This window comes from Podarcis muralis, chromosome W (assembly GCF_964188315.1).
Source record: "Podarcis muralis chromosome W, rPodMur119.hap1.1, whole genome shotgun sequence".
Classification (NCBI taxonomy): Eukaryota; Metazoa; Chordata; class Lepidosauria; order Squamata; family Lacertidae; genus Podarcis; species Podarcis muralis.
In genome coordinates, this window is record NC_135674.1 from 23,745,314 (window position 1) to 23,762,489 (window position 17,176).

The following is a 17,176-nucleotide window of genomic DNA, read 5'->3' on the forward strand; positions in this document are numbered from 1 at the left end:
TATGATTTTTTTTCTTTTCTGTTTTTTCCATTTTGATATTTTTGGAAAAACAATAAAATTTTATTAAAAAGAGAGAGAGAGAGAGAGAGAGAGAGAGAGAGAGAGAGAGAGAGAATGAATGTAAAGTGTCAGTGTGTGAATTGTACATGACTCAGCACTGAATCTCAGAGCCAGATGGCTGGAAGAAGGAAAGGATAATGTTGTTTTATTTGAATTTGACAAAATGTAAATCTTTGTCAACAATAAAGAAGCTCAATAGAAAAGAAACTGCTGTAAGTTTATGAGAAGAAAACTCAAGAATATATTCTGCGCACACATCAACACACTGTGGTAGCAGGGCTGGGGCGGGAGAGTGCCAGTGCTCTTTCTAGTCAAGTTGTATGGGATCAGTTTTAACCTGTTATCTCAGAGGATGTGGACAGGGTGCTTGGACGAGTAAAAACAACCACCTGTCTTCTTGACCCTTGTCCATCCTGGCTCATAAAAGCACGGGCATGCACACACACAGAGAGAACTTTATTGTAGTCCATAGACCCCAAATACACAGTACAACAATAGTAAATATCAACAGTTATTAAGGTGTAAAATCAGCCTTGCTAGCCAACAGAGGAGCATTAGCCTGTACATACTGATTTCTGCTTTTTACTGCCTCCAAGAGGAATTTTGCCACAGCCAATGTAATAGTATCAAACTTATCCTCAAGGAGAAGCTTAACATAAAAGGATTCAGCAATTCCAGGTTGTTCTGTTGGTATTGGATCGATTAGATGCTGTCTAACCTGTTTATACAGACTACAATACAATAAAATGTGTTCTATACATTCAACTTCCTGGGAACATGGCCACAGCCTATCTTGGCATGGGACACCAGTCAATCTTCACTTCAGAAGGGAAAAATCTGGCTTTAGAAAACAGAAGGTGATAGTTAGAGACGGTCAAATTTTTAAGGTAGGGAGATTATAAAAAAAAACCCTGCAGGGCCACAGGTCCCGTGAGCAATATTGTAAATCACTAAAGACAGTACAGTGGTGCCTCGCAAGACGAAAATAATCCGTTCCGCGAGTCTCTTCGTCTAGCAGTTTTTTCGTCTTGTGAAGCAACCCTATTAGCGGCTTAGTGGATTAGCGCTATTAGCGGTTTAGCGGCTATTAAAGGCTTAGCGGCTTAGGGAATTTCCATAGGGAAATTTGTCTTGCGAAGCAACTCAAAAACGGAAAACCCTTTCGTCTAGTGGGTTTTTCGTCTTGCGAGGCATTCGTCTTGCGGGGCACCACTGTATTCCCATAACCTCTGTTTCAGTTTTGACAGCAGTATCATACCCCAGGTGTGTAAGAAAAGATGGTGAAAGACCTATCAAGGAGGCCTTACGCACCATGGTTTTTGACCAGGAGCTGATGTATCAAATGAAGGAGTAGACCGTTCCCAAGGCCATACACACGGATTCTTAGCCAATATTTCATAGCACTCCACCAGGCCTTAATTGAAAATGGACCTTCTGTTTCCAACAGAAGTATCAAATTTGGTACACAATTTAATACCTGAAGTAAGGAAAGGGCCTCAGAAACTTTAACTGAAATGTATCAAGTTTGAGAAAAGAGCCCTTGTACAAAATGTTGGCAGCATATAAGAGTTGTGATGCAGATTTCGCATTAAATACTTTTAAGGTATACTGACCTCCCTGTGTATGAAAGAAACAGAGAATTGCCAGTTTGCTTACCTCTGCTACTTGGGATGTAATCAACCAATGGGTGTTCCAATACTTTGTGAGGTGAAAGATTCCTAAATACCGAAAGCTTTTGGTCTGTTCAAGGCATGACCGTTGAGGAACCATCTGTTTGAGGAGAATTTATTTCCATAATTTTATAATTTGCATAATTGATTGTGAGGTCATTTTCAGAGAAATAATCCAAAAACTTCCTCAGCTGATGTTTTAACCCAGATTTGGAGCGTGAAAGGATAGCAACTTCATCCGCATACAATAGAAGTGGTTTGCTTCTTATCCCCAGTTTGGGGCAGTGCCCATCTCGACCCATTAGGACTTACTCTAAATCATTTTTTAAAAGATTAAACAATAGGGGGGCAAGAATAAAACCCTGTCTGACCCCTCTTGATATCGTGATTTTGTCAAGAGTGTTGCCCCAGTGGGCCGTATCTTACCTGCATGTTACGATCACTATATAAGGCTTTTGTAAGGTATAAGAATCTTTTGTCCTCCATCACTCAATACAACTTTGACTACAAAGGAAGATCTTAGGTCCATAAAGGCCACATAGATTGCCTTGGAGTGGTCTGGTCAGATGTTGAGTAGTTTGCACGGAAAGCAGCTTGGGTTTCGGAGATTATGTTATTATTATTCGATTTGATCAGCTCCTCTGGAATCATCATTGCTCGGGGCCTTGCCACTCTTTAGGCTCCCGATTAATTCTTCTACTATGACCTTGTTCCATAATGGGACATTTAATACGTCAATAGCAGGACCATCACTTCTGGAGAGGGAGTTTGAAGTTTCAGCAAAAATTGTTTTTAAATGATTCTCCCATATATGAGTCGGGATGGTGCACCTGGGGGCAGGAGTGTTATTTTTTAACATATTGAAAACCAAGTGCCAGAACAATTTGGAGTCATTCCACACCAAATCACCTGGTGCCATGTATTCTCATGACTCAGATTTTCTTCAATTTTGGGGGGAAGAAAACTTTTTTTAAAAAAAATTCTCCTGCACCCAATTTTGGACCAAAATATCTTAAAAAATTAATTTGTGGTTATCTCATAGGTATGTACACATAAATTATTTTTTGAAGAAAATCTGAGTCGTGAGAGCACGGTCGAGTATGAAAAGCTGGTGATTTGGCGTGGAATGACCCTTTAGCATCATTATTTAAGAAATCGTTCAATAGTAAGGACCAGGAATTATGTTCAAGCTGCCTTTTCTTCATTGCTAACAGTGCTTATACTATCTTTTCAATACAAGATAGATTGGAGTTAAGTAACTTAGGCCAGCTTTACTATACTCTCTGTAAGAGTCCCTAAGATCTTTTTTCTTTCTATGACAAGCATTGATGAACCAGTTACACCCTGTGGAATTAATGGTTTTGTCACCCGAATTTACGCTAGTTGAGACCACATCCTGTAAAAGTTCAATAAGATTATCATATGCCTCAATAGAAGCTTCTACAGATTGACCTTTTTATTTTTTGATCATATTGCTGATTCCAAATTTAGTCTGGCATTAACTGCAGTAGACTGCTTTAGGTAAAGGTAAAGGGACCCCTGACCATTAGGTCCAGTCGTGAATGACTCTGGGGTTGCAGTGCTCATCTTGCTTTACTGGCCGAGGGAGCCGGCGTACAACTGGTCATGTGGCCAGCATGACTAAGCCGCTTTCTGTCGAACCAGAGCAGTGCATGGAAACGCTGTTTACCTTCCCGCCAGAACGGTACCTATTTATCTACTTGTGCTGCGTGCTTTTGAACTGCTAGGTTGGCAGGAGCAGGGACCAAGCAACAGGAGCTCACCCCATCGCGGGGATTCAAACTGCCGACTTTCTGATCGGCAAGCCTCCATCTAGTTCATGGTTTGGCATCCGGACTGGGGGGTGCAAGTTTATGTCCTGGGGTACAATAGAAAGAACCAAGGGCAAATGGTCACTTTCTGTCCTATTATCAATATTAAACAAATTAATTGACATAAGAGCCTTTCTAGTTACCAGGCAATAGTCGACTGTACTTGCTCACTTGCTGGATCATCACCTTGTTGTGGTGAGTGGGCTTGCACATTCCTATGACCCTTGTGTGTGAAGCCGTCGAGAGTCTTGTACTCCCAGCAGGGTCACCCAAGGCACTAAGGTCAAAGGGGAGGAGCTAGACAAAGAATGACCCAAGAAATCCTCAACGGCATAACAGGCGGATGATAACAAGCGGTATGTTACAATGGCTGTGAAGGCAGATGAAGGCTGCAGCAGATAGGAATCTACTGGTCGTCGTGATACTCATGCCATTAGAACAGAGCCAGGGACTTTGGATATAATATACAATTGGAGGATTGGGAAAAGATATGGAAGGAAAATATAAAATTTACAGCATGTACTGTGTTAAAAGAAAATGTTATGAAAATGATATATAGATTGTATATTACACCGGCTAAACTAGCGAAAATGTATAGAACATGTAATAAGTGTTGGAAATGTAAAGAAAAAGAAGGGACATTTTACCATATGTGGTGGGAATGTAAGAAAGTGAAGGGTTTCTGGGAAATGATATATAATGAGCTGAAGAAGATGTTGAAATATACATTTGTAAAGAAACCAGAAGCCTTTCTTTTAGGAATAACAGGAACTGAGATAAACAGAAGGGACTGTAAACTTTTCCAATATGCTGTAACAGCGGTGAGAATATTAATGGCCCAAAAATGGAAACAGGAGGAACTACCGACCCTTGAAGAATGGAGAATGAAACTTATGGAGTATGCAGAATTGGACAAGCTAACTGGGAAGATTAGATATCAACAAGATCACAAGTTCATCGAGGACTGGGGAAAATTTACAGAATATCTGAAAAATATATGTGATGATCAAATAACGCTAGCGGGGTTTAAAGAAGCTCTGTGAAAGTTTGAGGAGTATTGTAAAAAAGAGAACAAGATAGGAAGGGTATATTAAAAGGCAATATTAAATTTAGGGAATGCGTAATAAAAAAATTTAATATGGAAGATTGGCAGAGAAGCTGACGGAAGTCCAAAAGTTGAAATTTGTGAAAATGTTTGATTTGGTTATATGTGTTTAATGGAAAATCAATAAAAAATTATTACCAAAAAAAAGGAACAAAGCCTTACTGTGAAGACTGTGCGTTGATCGGCGTGCACTGATATACACACATAAAACAAATTCATGCACAGGTGTCTTCCAAAAACCCATCCCCATCCCAAACCCTCAAAGTCCCATGGCGATAGGCAAATGGTAACAGGGGCAGGACCATGAAATCTGGAATCCCCTAGTCATGAACAGGCACATGGGCGGTGGATACAGATTCAGTCACTCTGACTCAAGGAATGAGGCAGTTGAGCAGTTTGGCAGCTAAATCCATGACTGAACAGCCCTATTTAGGATCCACTCTGCTCACCCTGAAAAAGGGGGAGGGGCTAGAAAGGCTGCCCTAAACATAGTCTGCCTCCCTTTTTCCCTGACTGGATTACCATGCCCAGTGAGGTCACCACACAGTGGTCGTAAAAGACAATTGAACATAAAGACTTTGTTGGATAACACAGATAATGAGTGTCCTGAACACAGAATTGTCATCATTGCAAGAGAGTTGTGACATTTTAACGCAGCAGGAGAGGGACAAATGAAGGAAGAAAAAGGGGGCTACACATTGTTCTGGAAAGCTCTACCTGAACAAGAACCTCCAGTACATGGAGCAGGCTTTGCTATCAAAAATGATATTGTGACGCTCTTGTCAGAAGTCCCTACTGGCATTAATGAGCAACTATCAACCCTTCGAATAAACTCGCCAAAAACCAACAGGCCACTATTCTAAGTGCTTATGCACCAACACTGGATGCCGATGAAGACATGAAAGAAAAATTTTACTCTCAGCTGGATACCATCCTATCAGAGATACCTAAGGAGCATAAAATTCTCCTCCTGGGTGACTTTAATGCAAGAGTTGGACAAGATTTTGAACTGTGGCCTGGGACTATTGGGAAAGAAGGAATTGGCAACAGCAACCAGAACAAAATCTTACTTTTGTTGATATGTTGTTATTACCAACACACTCAACAGAAAATAAATTTAAAATATCTTGGGAGGCACCTTCGGTCAAACCACTGGCACCTCTTAGACTATGTAATTGTCCGAGCTGAAGATTGCTCCTTACTAGAGCTATGACGAGTGCTGATGATTGCTGGGCAGATCACCAATTAATATGCTCCATGATGGCTATCAAGATTATACCTCAACACAGGCTTCAAGGAAGGAAACCAAGCCGCAAAATGAACACTCAAGCGCTTCAAGAGCCCATTAAGCAGGATTGCCTCCAAACAACTCTTAAGGACTATCTGCTTTCGGAATTGTGTACGTCTTTAAGGGCCAGGGCCAGCGCAAATAACGAGACCCAGTCTTACAGCTGTGAAACATAGCAGGTGCTGCTAGGTTGTGTTAATTAAGCTGTGTCAGCATTTGGGTATAGTATATAAGGAGCAGCACCTAGCTCTCTCCTTACCCTGGGGGATGGGTTGGTGGTTGGGTCATGTTTGTTGTTGATGTATTTAGTGTATAAGGAGTTTTTGTTTTTGTTATTAAAACCTTGTTTAAGTTATTTTTTAGTCCCTTTTTAATGCATGGTCTCCCCAGCAAGCTCTCTGCAGCGCTGTTGTTGTTTAGTCGTTTAGTCGTGTCCGACTCTTCGTGACCCCATGGACCAGAGCATGCCAGGCACTCCTGTCTTCCACTGCCTCCCGCAGTTTGGTCAGACTCATGTTTGTAGCTTCGAGAACACTATCCAACCATCTCGTCCTCTGTTGTCGCCTTCTCCTTGTGCCCTCCATCTTTCCCAACATCAGAGTCTTTTCCAGGAAGTCTTCTCTTCTCATGAGGTGGCCAAAGTACTGGAGCCTCAGCTTCAGGATCTGTCCTTCCAGTGAGCACTCAGGGCTGATTTCCTTAAGAATGGATACGTTTGAACTTCTTGCAGTCCATGGGACTTTCAAGAGTCTCCTCCAGCACCAGAATTCAAAAGCATCAATTCTTTGACGATCAGCCTTCTTTATGGTTCAGCTCTCACTTCCATACATCACTACTGGGAAAACCATGGCTTTAACTATACAGACCTTTGTTGGCAAGGTGATGTCTCTGCTTTTTAAGACGCTGTCTAGGTTTGCCATCGCCTTTCTCCCAAGAAGCAGGCGTATTTTAATTTCGTGACTGCTGTCACCATCTGCAGTGATCATGGAGCCCAAGAAAGTAAAATCTCTCACTGCCTCCATTTCTTCCCCTTCTATTTGCCAGGAGGTGATGGGCCCAATGGCCATGATCTTCGTTTTTTTGATGTTGAGCTTCAGACCATATTTTGCTCTCTCCTCTTTCACCCTCATTAAAAGGTTCTTTAATTCCTCCTCACTTTCTGCCATCAAGGTTGTGTCATCTGCATATCTGAGGTTGTTGATATTTCTTCCGGCGATCTTAATTCCGGCTTGGGATTCATCCAGCCCAGCCTTTCGCATGATGAATTCTGCATATAAGTTAAATAAGCAGGGAGACAATATACAGCCTTGCCATACTCCTTTCCCAATTTTGAACTCTGCAGCACTACTAAACTGCAAATAGCCAACAAAAACATCCATTATTGCAGCCTGTGAACGAACTATTGGATACCAAACCAAGAAACACCAGGACTGGTTTGATGAGAATACAGTGAGATTTGAAGGCATTATTGACAAGAAAAGGAAGGTTTTTCAGATCTGGCAAAGAGATAGAAACTGCGCCACTAAGAAAAAAACCTATGCCAACGCTAAGGCTGAGGTTCAAAGAATAACCAGAGAACTCAAGAACACGTGGTGGATAAAATAAAGCTCAAGAGATCCAGCACTTAGCCGACACTCATGATGCACAGTTTCTTTAAAGCCACAAAGACCATCTATGGGCATATGCCCCCTACGCTCAACAGACGGTACCACACTTCTAAAAGATAAAGAAGCTATTGCACTATGCTGGAAAGAACATTACCAGCATCTCCTTAACCACAACTCACCCGCAGCTGCTGAGGTCCTTTCACAAATTTTGCAAGAACCAATTAGAGATGAGCTTGCAGTATCTCCAAATTTGGGTGAGTTGTGTACAGCTATTAACCAAATGAAAAACAACAAAGCCAGCGGACCTGATGGGATACCTGCCAAGGTCTTCAAAGTGGGTGGAATTGAACTTGCACAACAACTTCACAAGCTCATCGGAAAAATCTGGGAGAGAGGAGATCCCAGCAGACTTTAGGGATGCCAAAATTATCAACCTCTTTTAAAAAGGTGATAGACACGATTGCAGAACCTATCAAGGCATCCTTTTTTATATGCGGTTGGCAAAATTCTTGCAAGAATCTTAGCAAACAATCTCTTAACAATATCCGAGGTGACCCTTCCTGAATCCCAAAATGGTTTTCGGCCTTCTAGGGGGACAGTGGACATGATTTTCACTGCTTGACAGCTTCAAATGCAGAGAGCAAAACCAACCCCTGTATATGGCATTTATTGACCTGACTAAGGCCTTCGACCAGGGTGGATAAAAATCAATGATATTTTTAAAAAAATATAAAATCAGATTTATTTTTTTAAATTGGATTTTTTTGATTTAAATTGGATTTTTTTAAAAACATGTTTTTTGGAGGGAAAATCTTTCTAAAGATAGTTTTCTATTTAAGTTACGTTATAGTTCAAAAGCTATTCATCAGGAAATAAGGATTTGTTTTTAATTATGTAGCATGAGGTTTTATATGCAATGTTTAATTTTTTTGGTAAATGAATTCCATTAATCCATTCACAATGTCATGATCTTCCAGAAGTTTCTGTAAGATTATTTGGGACAGTTTTTCTAATGAGAAGATATAAACACAGATGCTTGCTTTTGCAGTTCTCAAAAGTGTGAATTTGTGTCTACAGAGATAACATGCCTTTTCTTCACAGGAAAAATGTTATAAAATAAACACACAGAGTTGAGGAAAAAACCTTAATCCCATCGTTCCTTTGCAAATTTATATACACAGAATCAACCCCTTACCAAATGCTAAGTTCCAAGAGGTTCAATGAATAGATTGTTTGGAGTAGAATAGATCTGCACAAGTAGCTAAGCATGAAGCAGTAAAAAATGAAAATGCAACCTTGTGAGCAGAATAATCCACAAGTTTGGAATATTTGCATAATAATTGTGCAAGTCAGTTGTGTGTCTGTGCAACTCAGACTTGAGGCAAATGCTGAAGGCACTTCAGGGCTGGCAACCTCTTCCTAATCCTACTGGGTTCAAACAACTGTGCTAACTTAACTGTACAGAATAGGCACCTGAATGTAGAAGCAAATCCAGGGGGGGGGGGGCGAGTGGAAACAGTAACTGGGATCTGTAAGTCCCTGGCGAGACCTTGAAGTGCTTGCCAGTCAACTAATAAAAGAGTTCACTGGTTCCAGGCCCTACTTCCCAGGGCTCGCCTGACATTGTCCAAACTATAAAGTCTCTACCTGGAACTTCAGTCCTGCATCAGGAATCCCTGAAGTTCTCTGCTCCAGTTCTTGGTTCTTTGGCCTGTTCTTTCTGCAAGCCTGTTCCAGCCTAGGCCTACCAACTGTATTTCTCCCCCTCCCCTCTAGAAAAGGAAGACCAGCCTCTCCCAAGCCAGGGCTGCTGGGAGATATAGCCCCTATAAACAGTTAATTATGAAATTATTGTGAGGTTTATTAAGTTAACTGTCTATGTATTTCTAATATTATAACCCAGGCATAGGCAAACTCGGCCCTCCAAATGTTTTGAGACTACAGTTCCCATCATCCCTGACCACTGGTCCTGTTAGCTAGGGATGAGTTGTAGTTTGCCTATGCCTGGTATAACCAAATCAGTAATTTTTGATATAACTGTAAAAGCTACTCTGAAATTTTAGTATTCCAAAAATGAAACTTTCATCTGATTGTGAATATTAAGATTATACCAGCACGAATGAGTCTTTCTGAAAAAAAATAATGATTTAAATCAAGTCTTACTGGCTAGTGATTTAAATCGATTTTATTTAAATCAAATCCACCCTGCCTTCGACACTGTAAATCACAATGCCCCGCTGACTGTCCTGAAAATTGGCTGCCCAGATAAATTTGTGAACATCATTCAGCTCCTCCACGATAATATGACGGGAACAATCATGGATAACAACGGCTCTCAAAGTGAACCATTCACAGTGGAATCAGGTGTTAAACAGGGTTGTGTTATTGCCCCAACTCTATTTATTACCTTCATCACCATGATCCTACACACTGTCGAAGGGAAACTCCCCACCAGGGAAGAAATCATTTATCGAACAGATGGAAAGCTCTTTAATCTGAGTAGACTGAAAGCAAAGAGTAAGGTTACCGTAACTTCTGGAGCTTCAGTATGCTGATGACAACATAGTGTGTGCACAATCAGAGGATGACCTTCAAACCATCCTAAATATCTTTGCAGAAGCTTACAAAAAGCTTGGCCTATCGCTCGACATCCAAACCACCAAAGTGCTCCACCAACAAGCAAAAAACAACCCCTCTGCAGCACCACAAATACAACTCAATGGTGTAACGCTGGAAAATTTTGATCACTTCTCCTACCTGGGCAGTTATCTTTCCACAAGGGCTGACACTGATGCCAAAATCCAGCATCGCCTGAGCTCTGTGACTGCAGCTTTCTTGAAGTGCAGAGTGTTTGAGGACATTCGCAGGGAAACCAAAATGCTTGTTTACAAAGCTATTGTACTACCAACCTTACTGTATGCTTGTGAAACATGGACCACTTACAAATGCCATCTCCAACTTCTCGAAAGATTCCAGCAATGGCATCTCTGAAAAAAATTACTCATCACTTGCAAAGACAGGCAAACTAATGCCAGTGTACTAGAAGAAGCAAAGATCCAGTGTTGAAGCAATGATTCTTCAACATCGACTTGGTTGGACTGGCCATTTTGTTCGGATGCCTGATTATCACCTTCCAAAGCAAATACTCTATTCCAAACTTTAAAATGGAAAGTGTAATGCTAGTGGTCAACAAAAGAGGTTTAAAGACTGTCTCAAGGCAAATCTAAAAAAATGTAGTATACACACCAACAACTGGGAAACACTGGCCTGTGAGTGTCCAATTCGAGAACAGCCTTTACCAAAGGTGTCAGGGGCTTTGAAGACCCTCAAACTCAGGACGAAAGGGAGAAACGTGCTAAGAGGAAGGCATGCTTGGCAAACCCTCACCTTGATCAACTCCCGCCCAGAAACTTATGTCCCCACTGTAGGACGTGTTGATCCAGAATTGGCCTCCAGAGTCACTTACGGACTCACTGTTAAAACCTTGTTTATGTAAGGCAATCTTACTCAGCTATGAGTAATTGCCGAAGAAGAAGACAATGACTTGATCCCCAGTGATTCCAGATTCAGGTAGGTAGCCGTGTTGGTCTGACGCAGTCAAAATAAAAATTAAATAAAAAATTGTCCAGTAGCACCTTATAGACCAACTAAGTTTGTTCTGGTATAAGCTTTTGTGTGCATACACACTTCTTCAGATACACTGAAGCAGAAGTCACCAGACCCTTATATATACTGGGAGGGTGGGGTGGGGTATTTCTTAGAAGGGTAGTGGGAGATGGGTGATTGGCTTAATGGGTATGGTAAACCTGTTGATGACTGTTAACAACGGTTAATGACTTCAATTAGTCCTACAGGAAAAAGCAAGGGATAGTATGCAGATGACCAAAAATAGCTTTAGCATATGTAATGAGACAAGAATCCAATATCTCTATTCAGAGCAGGCCTCTCCATAGTTTTCAGTTTACAGAACTGCGCCAGACAAGGGATCCCAGGGCTGGCTTGTAAACTTTGTTTACGCTGCTTAGTCTCTCCGCCTAACAGCTGCTGTGTAGGGTAGCACAGTAGCAGCAGCAGCTTTCCAACACATCCTCCAACCTGTCCCAGAGCTTTAATTCTAGTTGAGGATATTTTGGGATACAGTATTTTTAGTATGGATTGAAGAGAGTGGCAGAGAGGGTGTTTGGAGGCTTTGTAGAAGGTGCACCCTACTTTACGCGATTTCACTTATGCACGTGGGGACCCAGAGCGTAACCCCTGCATAAGTGAGGAGATGCCTGTACTGTTTACAGCTCTAGCTGCTCTATCTCTAGGAGGATATTGTACAGCTGGAGATGGTGTTGTAAAGGGCTACCAGTGTTAGAAACTGGGATAGAGAAGCTATTCACCACATGACCCCTGGAACCTAGGTTACAGGCACAAAAACAGAATGGCTAATCGCCACCCCCCACCCCCACCCCCCAGTTCAGCAGCACTTTCTTTTTATTTTTCAAAGTGCATGAATTAATACAATTCACATCACTGACGCATTGTTAATATCACATTTTAATAGCAATTCTTAATTGGTCAAAAGCATAAAACATTTGAATAATTAATATTTACAGATATATGTGTTACTACGAGCAGTTTCACACCAGTTTTGGACACTTAAAGTAATTTGCAATGTTAAGAGAGGTGCTAAAAATAAAAGTACTTTCGACATTCATAAGCATTCACTTTGAGCATGCTAGCTGCATACGTACAATCTCCCAGAAAGCTGCTCATTAATGATTCATGGGAGGCTGGAAGCAACACTTCCTCTGTTTCCCAGTAAGATAGAAACCAGTCAGTGAAAGTTGCTACTCAAGCTGGTGATTGCAACGTATGCTTAATGACGTAACTTCCAGCTGCGGGAGAGGTCTCAATCACCTAACTATACATATATATCCTTAAAACTGCCTTTTAAGAATGCAACACCTAACAGTTAAATTCAATTACCTTAAGAATGTGTCTAAAGGCATTTCATACCCTGTAAAGTGCTACATAAATAACAACACAAAAAACATACCTCCAAGTTAGTAGCATGATAGCAAAGGAACTCACCTTCCCTGTGAACTACTTTTTTCTTTCTTTCTCAGATCTTTATGGGCTCTGCTGCATCCCTTAATGTAACAACAATATGCTTTCTGCATAAGTACACTTACATCAATATGCAAAGATTATTAGGACCAAAGAGCAAGGGGAAGGGGTGGGGGAATATCTATCTAAATTAGTCAGACTGAACAGTCGCTGAAATGAGTGTGCTTCCCTACACACACCCCAAGACAGATGGGGGAGACAGAGAGGGAGCACATTTGAAAGGGCAATGGCGAGATGCCTATCCTCCTCACAAATCACAGCTGCCCCTTCATCAAACAGAACAGAGACAAGGGAGAGCAGCCTCCAGCCAGCCCATCGCAGCTCCCAGAATTTCCGCCCTCCCTTCCCCACAGGTGGGCGGGGTTTGCGGCACCGAGCGGGGGTTCACCTGGGCAGGTGCCTCCCACCTGCTTGGGCCAGCCTTTTACCCGCCCTCGGCCAGGGAGGACAGTGGATGGCCGGCCAGGGGTGGGGCAATGGCCAAAGGAAAGAGGTTGACCCGTTTGTCCAAGCCTCTTTTGGTTTTCTTCCTTCCAGGATACACACACGCGTGCGGTAGTATATACACACGGAGAAAAGAGCTACAGACTGCAGCTGAGCTCCGCAGAGGTGAAAGGGGAGAGGGAAAAACCTCATGCCAATATAGCTGCTAGAGAACCGAAGCTGAGCCACAGAGACATGCTCACACACCCCTTTTTCTTCAGCAGCCCACAATGTTCTGCCACCTCTCTTGCCCTCTTTTTTTGCCCGGCCCTCCCCTATCACAAGACGCCCCCCTTGAGTGCCACAGAACCAACCCAGAAGCAGCCCATTTCGCACTCCCCTTCATGCAACAGTAAGGGACAGAAAAGCATGTGAGGCACTTTTCCCTGCCACTCAGCACCAGCTCAGTGAATCATGTTGCTGCAGCGGAAGCAGTACTTCCCTTGGGCAGCAACAGATTACTCAGGAGTCAGGCAAGGAGGAATTCTCGAGTCTCAGCAACCACATATGGCACCAGCTAATTTCAACCCCTGAGGGAAACCAAAATTACTGCTGGGTTAAAGCAACTCTTCTGTGAGTACATAAAGGCTACAATGCTTGAGATTCTTTGGTTTATAAAAGTACTGTATTTTTCGCTCCATAAGGCGCACCTGACAAAAAGACGCACCTAGTTTTTAGAGGAGGAAAACTTCTACTGTATGTGACCTCCAGTTTCAGGAGGACACTGTACCTGTTGCTAGGAATCAACATCAATGATGCTATTGCCTTCATGTCTTTCTTAATAATAATAATTTATTATTTATACCCTGCCCCTAGAGATATATTGGAAAGATATTTAAGGTGAGGGGGTATAGCTACATAGCACAGCATCTGCCTGGCGTGCAGAAGGTCCCAGGTTCAATCCACAGTAGTATCTCCAAGTAGGGTTGGGAGAGACGCCCTGTCGGAAAACCTAGAGAACCACTGCCAGTCAGTGTAGACAATACTGAGCTAGACAATAAGGACCCCAGTGCTCTGACTCAATATAAAGCATATATGCCTACGTTCCTAGTTTTAAAACAATGGTCCTATTGCTATGTAGTTTGGCCACACACCTGACCAGGGCCAAAAGACTTCCCCACACCTGAGGCACAGCATTCATAGCAATACAGTGGTACCTTGCAAGACGGAAAACTCGCAAGAAGAAAGAGTTTTCCGTTTTTCGAGGTGCTTCGCCAGACGAATTTCCCTATGGGCTTGCTTCGCAAGAAGAAAGCCCATAGGGAAATCTCCGGGGACCTGTTTTAAAATGCTGGCAGTCGGGAGCAAAGACTTTCGCCCACCGCCGGCCTTCAGAAGAGGTCCAGTCTTTGCTCCCGACCGCCTGCCTTCCCGGGATAGCGGAGAAGCGCAGCGCGTTTCTCCGCTATCCCGACGGCTTTTGAAGGCAGGCGGGGGGGAGCAAAGACTTTCGCCCACCGCCAGCCTTCAGAAGAGGTCCTGGACCTCTTCTGAAGGCCGGCGGGGGGAAAAAGCCTTTACTCCCCCCCGCCTGCCTTCCCGGGACAGCGGAGACTTCTCTGCTGTCCCGGGGCGATCTTAAAATGCTGGCGGGCGGCAGCGAAGCCTTCGCTGCCCACCCCCAGCATTTTAAAATCGCCCCGGAACAGCGGAGGCTTCGCTGCCGCCCGCCAGCATTTTAAAATCGCCCCGGGACAGCGGAGGCTTCGCTGCCGCCCGCCAGCATTTTAAAATCGCCCCGGGACAGCGGAGAAGTCTCCGCTGTCCCGGGGGCTTTTAAAATGCTGGCGGTCGGCAGCAAAGCCCTCCTGTCTCCGGAGCTTGCGGGGCGGGAGGTGGGAAGAAGTCTCCGCTGTCCCGGGGGCTTTTAAAATGCTGGCGGTCGGCAGCAAAGCCCTCCTGTCCCCGGAGCTTGCGGGGCGAGAGGTGGGGAGAAGGGCTTTTCTTCCCACCGCCAGCCTTCAGAACAGCCTTCTGAAGGCTGGCGGTGGGAAGAAAAGCCCTTGTCCCCCCCCCCCCCAGCCTTCAGATGAGGTCGGGGGACAGACTGTCCCCGGACCTGGTCTGAAGGCGGTTTCCATAGGAACGCATTGATTGATTTTCAATGCATTCCTATGGGAAACCGTGCTTCGCAAGACAAAAAACTCGCAAGAAGAAAAAACTCGCCGAACGAATTAATTTCATCTTGCGAGGTACCACTGTAACCTTTTTCCATGCTGGTCCCTTCTCCCAGCAGGAGGTGTGGTGGACAGCTTTCCCCACCTTCCATATGCCTTTTCCTCCAGGTCTGGTCAAGCCCAGCCCTCTGAGCTAGACGGGCTAATGGTCTGCCACATTATAAGGCTATGTCTCTATTGAAATCTGCTTTTAATTTAGAACCATGACAACTAGAATCTAAGTTCATTTTTAGCATATGATTCAAAGATCCCAGATTCAATCCTTGGCATCTCCAGGTAGGGCTGGGAATTATCCCCTGCCTGTCAGTGCAGACAACACTGAACTAGAGAGACCCCTCAATGGCCTGACTTATAAGTTAACGTCCTATGATCTTATATTATGGGGAATTGTGTGCTCAGTTGCACACAAAAGGTTCCAGGTTCAATCCCCAGTGGCATTTAAGGATAGGACTGGGGAATGCTCCCTTCCTGAAACTCTGGAGAGCCACTGCCTACCTGTGCAGACAACTAAGCTAGACAGAAACCAATACTCTGAACTCAGTAAGCTGTGTCAAATATCAAGTCATGTTACTAAGTGGTATAGTTTGGGCCGCACACCTGTCAGGTGCCAAAACTGCTTCCCCGCAACTGAGGCGCGTCCCTTCCCACGCTGACCTCCCTTCTCCCAGGAGGAGGCGTGAGGGGCGACCGTTCCTCACCTCTTCACATAACGCCTCCTCCAGGTTCAGCCCCTCTCCTGTAAAGACCGAGGCGCGGGTCGCTTTGATGAGGTGGGGGACCCACCTCGAGCCTCTTACCTGGCGGACGCGATGCAACGCGTCTACGAAGCATTCGCTCTTACCCGCCCCCGCGGGTGCCGCATTCGGCCCCGGAGTCAGCTCCGCCATGACACGCGCACGCTGCCACTGCCTCGGCCACGGTGCAGGCCTCTTCCGCCTCGACCTCCCACCGCCCGGCTTGCTCCTGCCTCAGCCTCTCCGTCCAGCGCCCAGGGACACACACACACTCTCTCTCTCTCTCTCTCTCTCTCTCTCTCTCTCTCTCCCGTACCGGAAAAGGAAATCCCATTCGTTTCCGCCAGAAATAGGAAGTAGAACGAGGGAGGGGCGGGTTGAGAGAGAAAGCAGCACTAGGCCTGGGAAGGGAAGGCGTCGGAAGTCCTCCTAGCGGGATCTTCCTTCCGGAGCCAGGGTCACATGGCCGGGGCGATTTCCGCGTGGTTTGCCAATAATGCCCAGAGTGAAAGGAGCCTGGAAGGAAGGGGTGGAGGGATCGTATTCCTCCTTTAAATTTCATTACTGTATGTAGTAGTGGCATGCTAGCAAGCACACCTGTCGGGTTTGTTTTTACTCTGATTTTAAATCTGTTGACGTCGTCACATTTTTGTTTGTTTGATTTGGACCAGCTTCAGAATAAAACTTTTTATAGCGTTTCAGGACCTTAGCTATGGGGGGGGGGGGGCTAGCTTGTTTTTTTGCCCCGGGTGAAGCCTCCAGAGGGGCGCCATTGAGGGTCCAATCCTGCCTGGACTCCCTCCGACGGCAGCCGCTCCTTGCCTCTTCGGAGTCTAAAAGCGTCATTCGGCAGGGAGCTTCCTACCTAGCCAGCTCTAATCTCGGTATAGTCTTTCGTGCATGGAGAGGGATTCTTAATTGCAGTGGGAAGCAGGAAAACTTGGAAGGCCAAAAGTGAACAATCCTCCCACCCATTTCCCCGTTTATTGGCTCCGGAGGCGCCGCGACAAGGTTGCAAAAGCGTGATCCGATCGCCAAACTAAGCAGCCTCCCCCCTCCCACTTCCGGGAGAAGAACCCACCCCCGACCGACCCCCCCCCCCCCC

General features: G+C 44.5%; 1 protein-coding gene across 20 annotated transcripts in view; it reads right to left on the minus strand.

Annotated features, from left to right (window-relative positions):
- LOC144326360 (far upstream element-binding protein 3-like) overlaps positions 1-16,368 on the minus strand; it is a 359,673-nt gene extending 343,305 nt beyond the window's left edge. For 6 of the 20 annotated variants that reach the window (XM_077922899.1, XM_077922900.1, XM_077922906.1 and 3 more), the window contains exon 1: positions 16,135-16,366. In XM_077922899.1, coding sequence (XP_077779025.1) covers positions 16,135-16,224 — 90 coding nt within the window. In that variant the 5' untranslated portion in view covers positions 16,225-16,366. Of the gene's footprint in view, positions 1-16,134 lie in introns of all 20 variants that reach the window. The other 14 variants (XM_077922895.1, XM_077922898.1, XM_077922902.1 and 11 more) reach the window with 5 other exon arrangements.
- Positions 16,369-17,176: the final 808 nt, after the last annotated feature.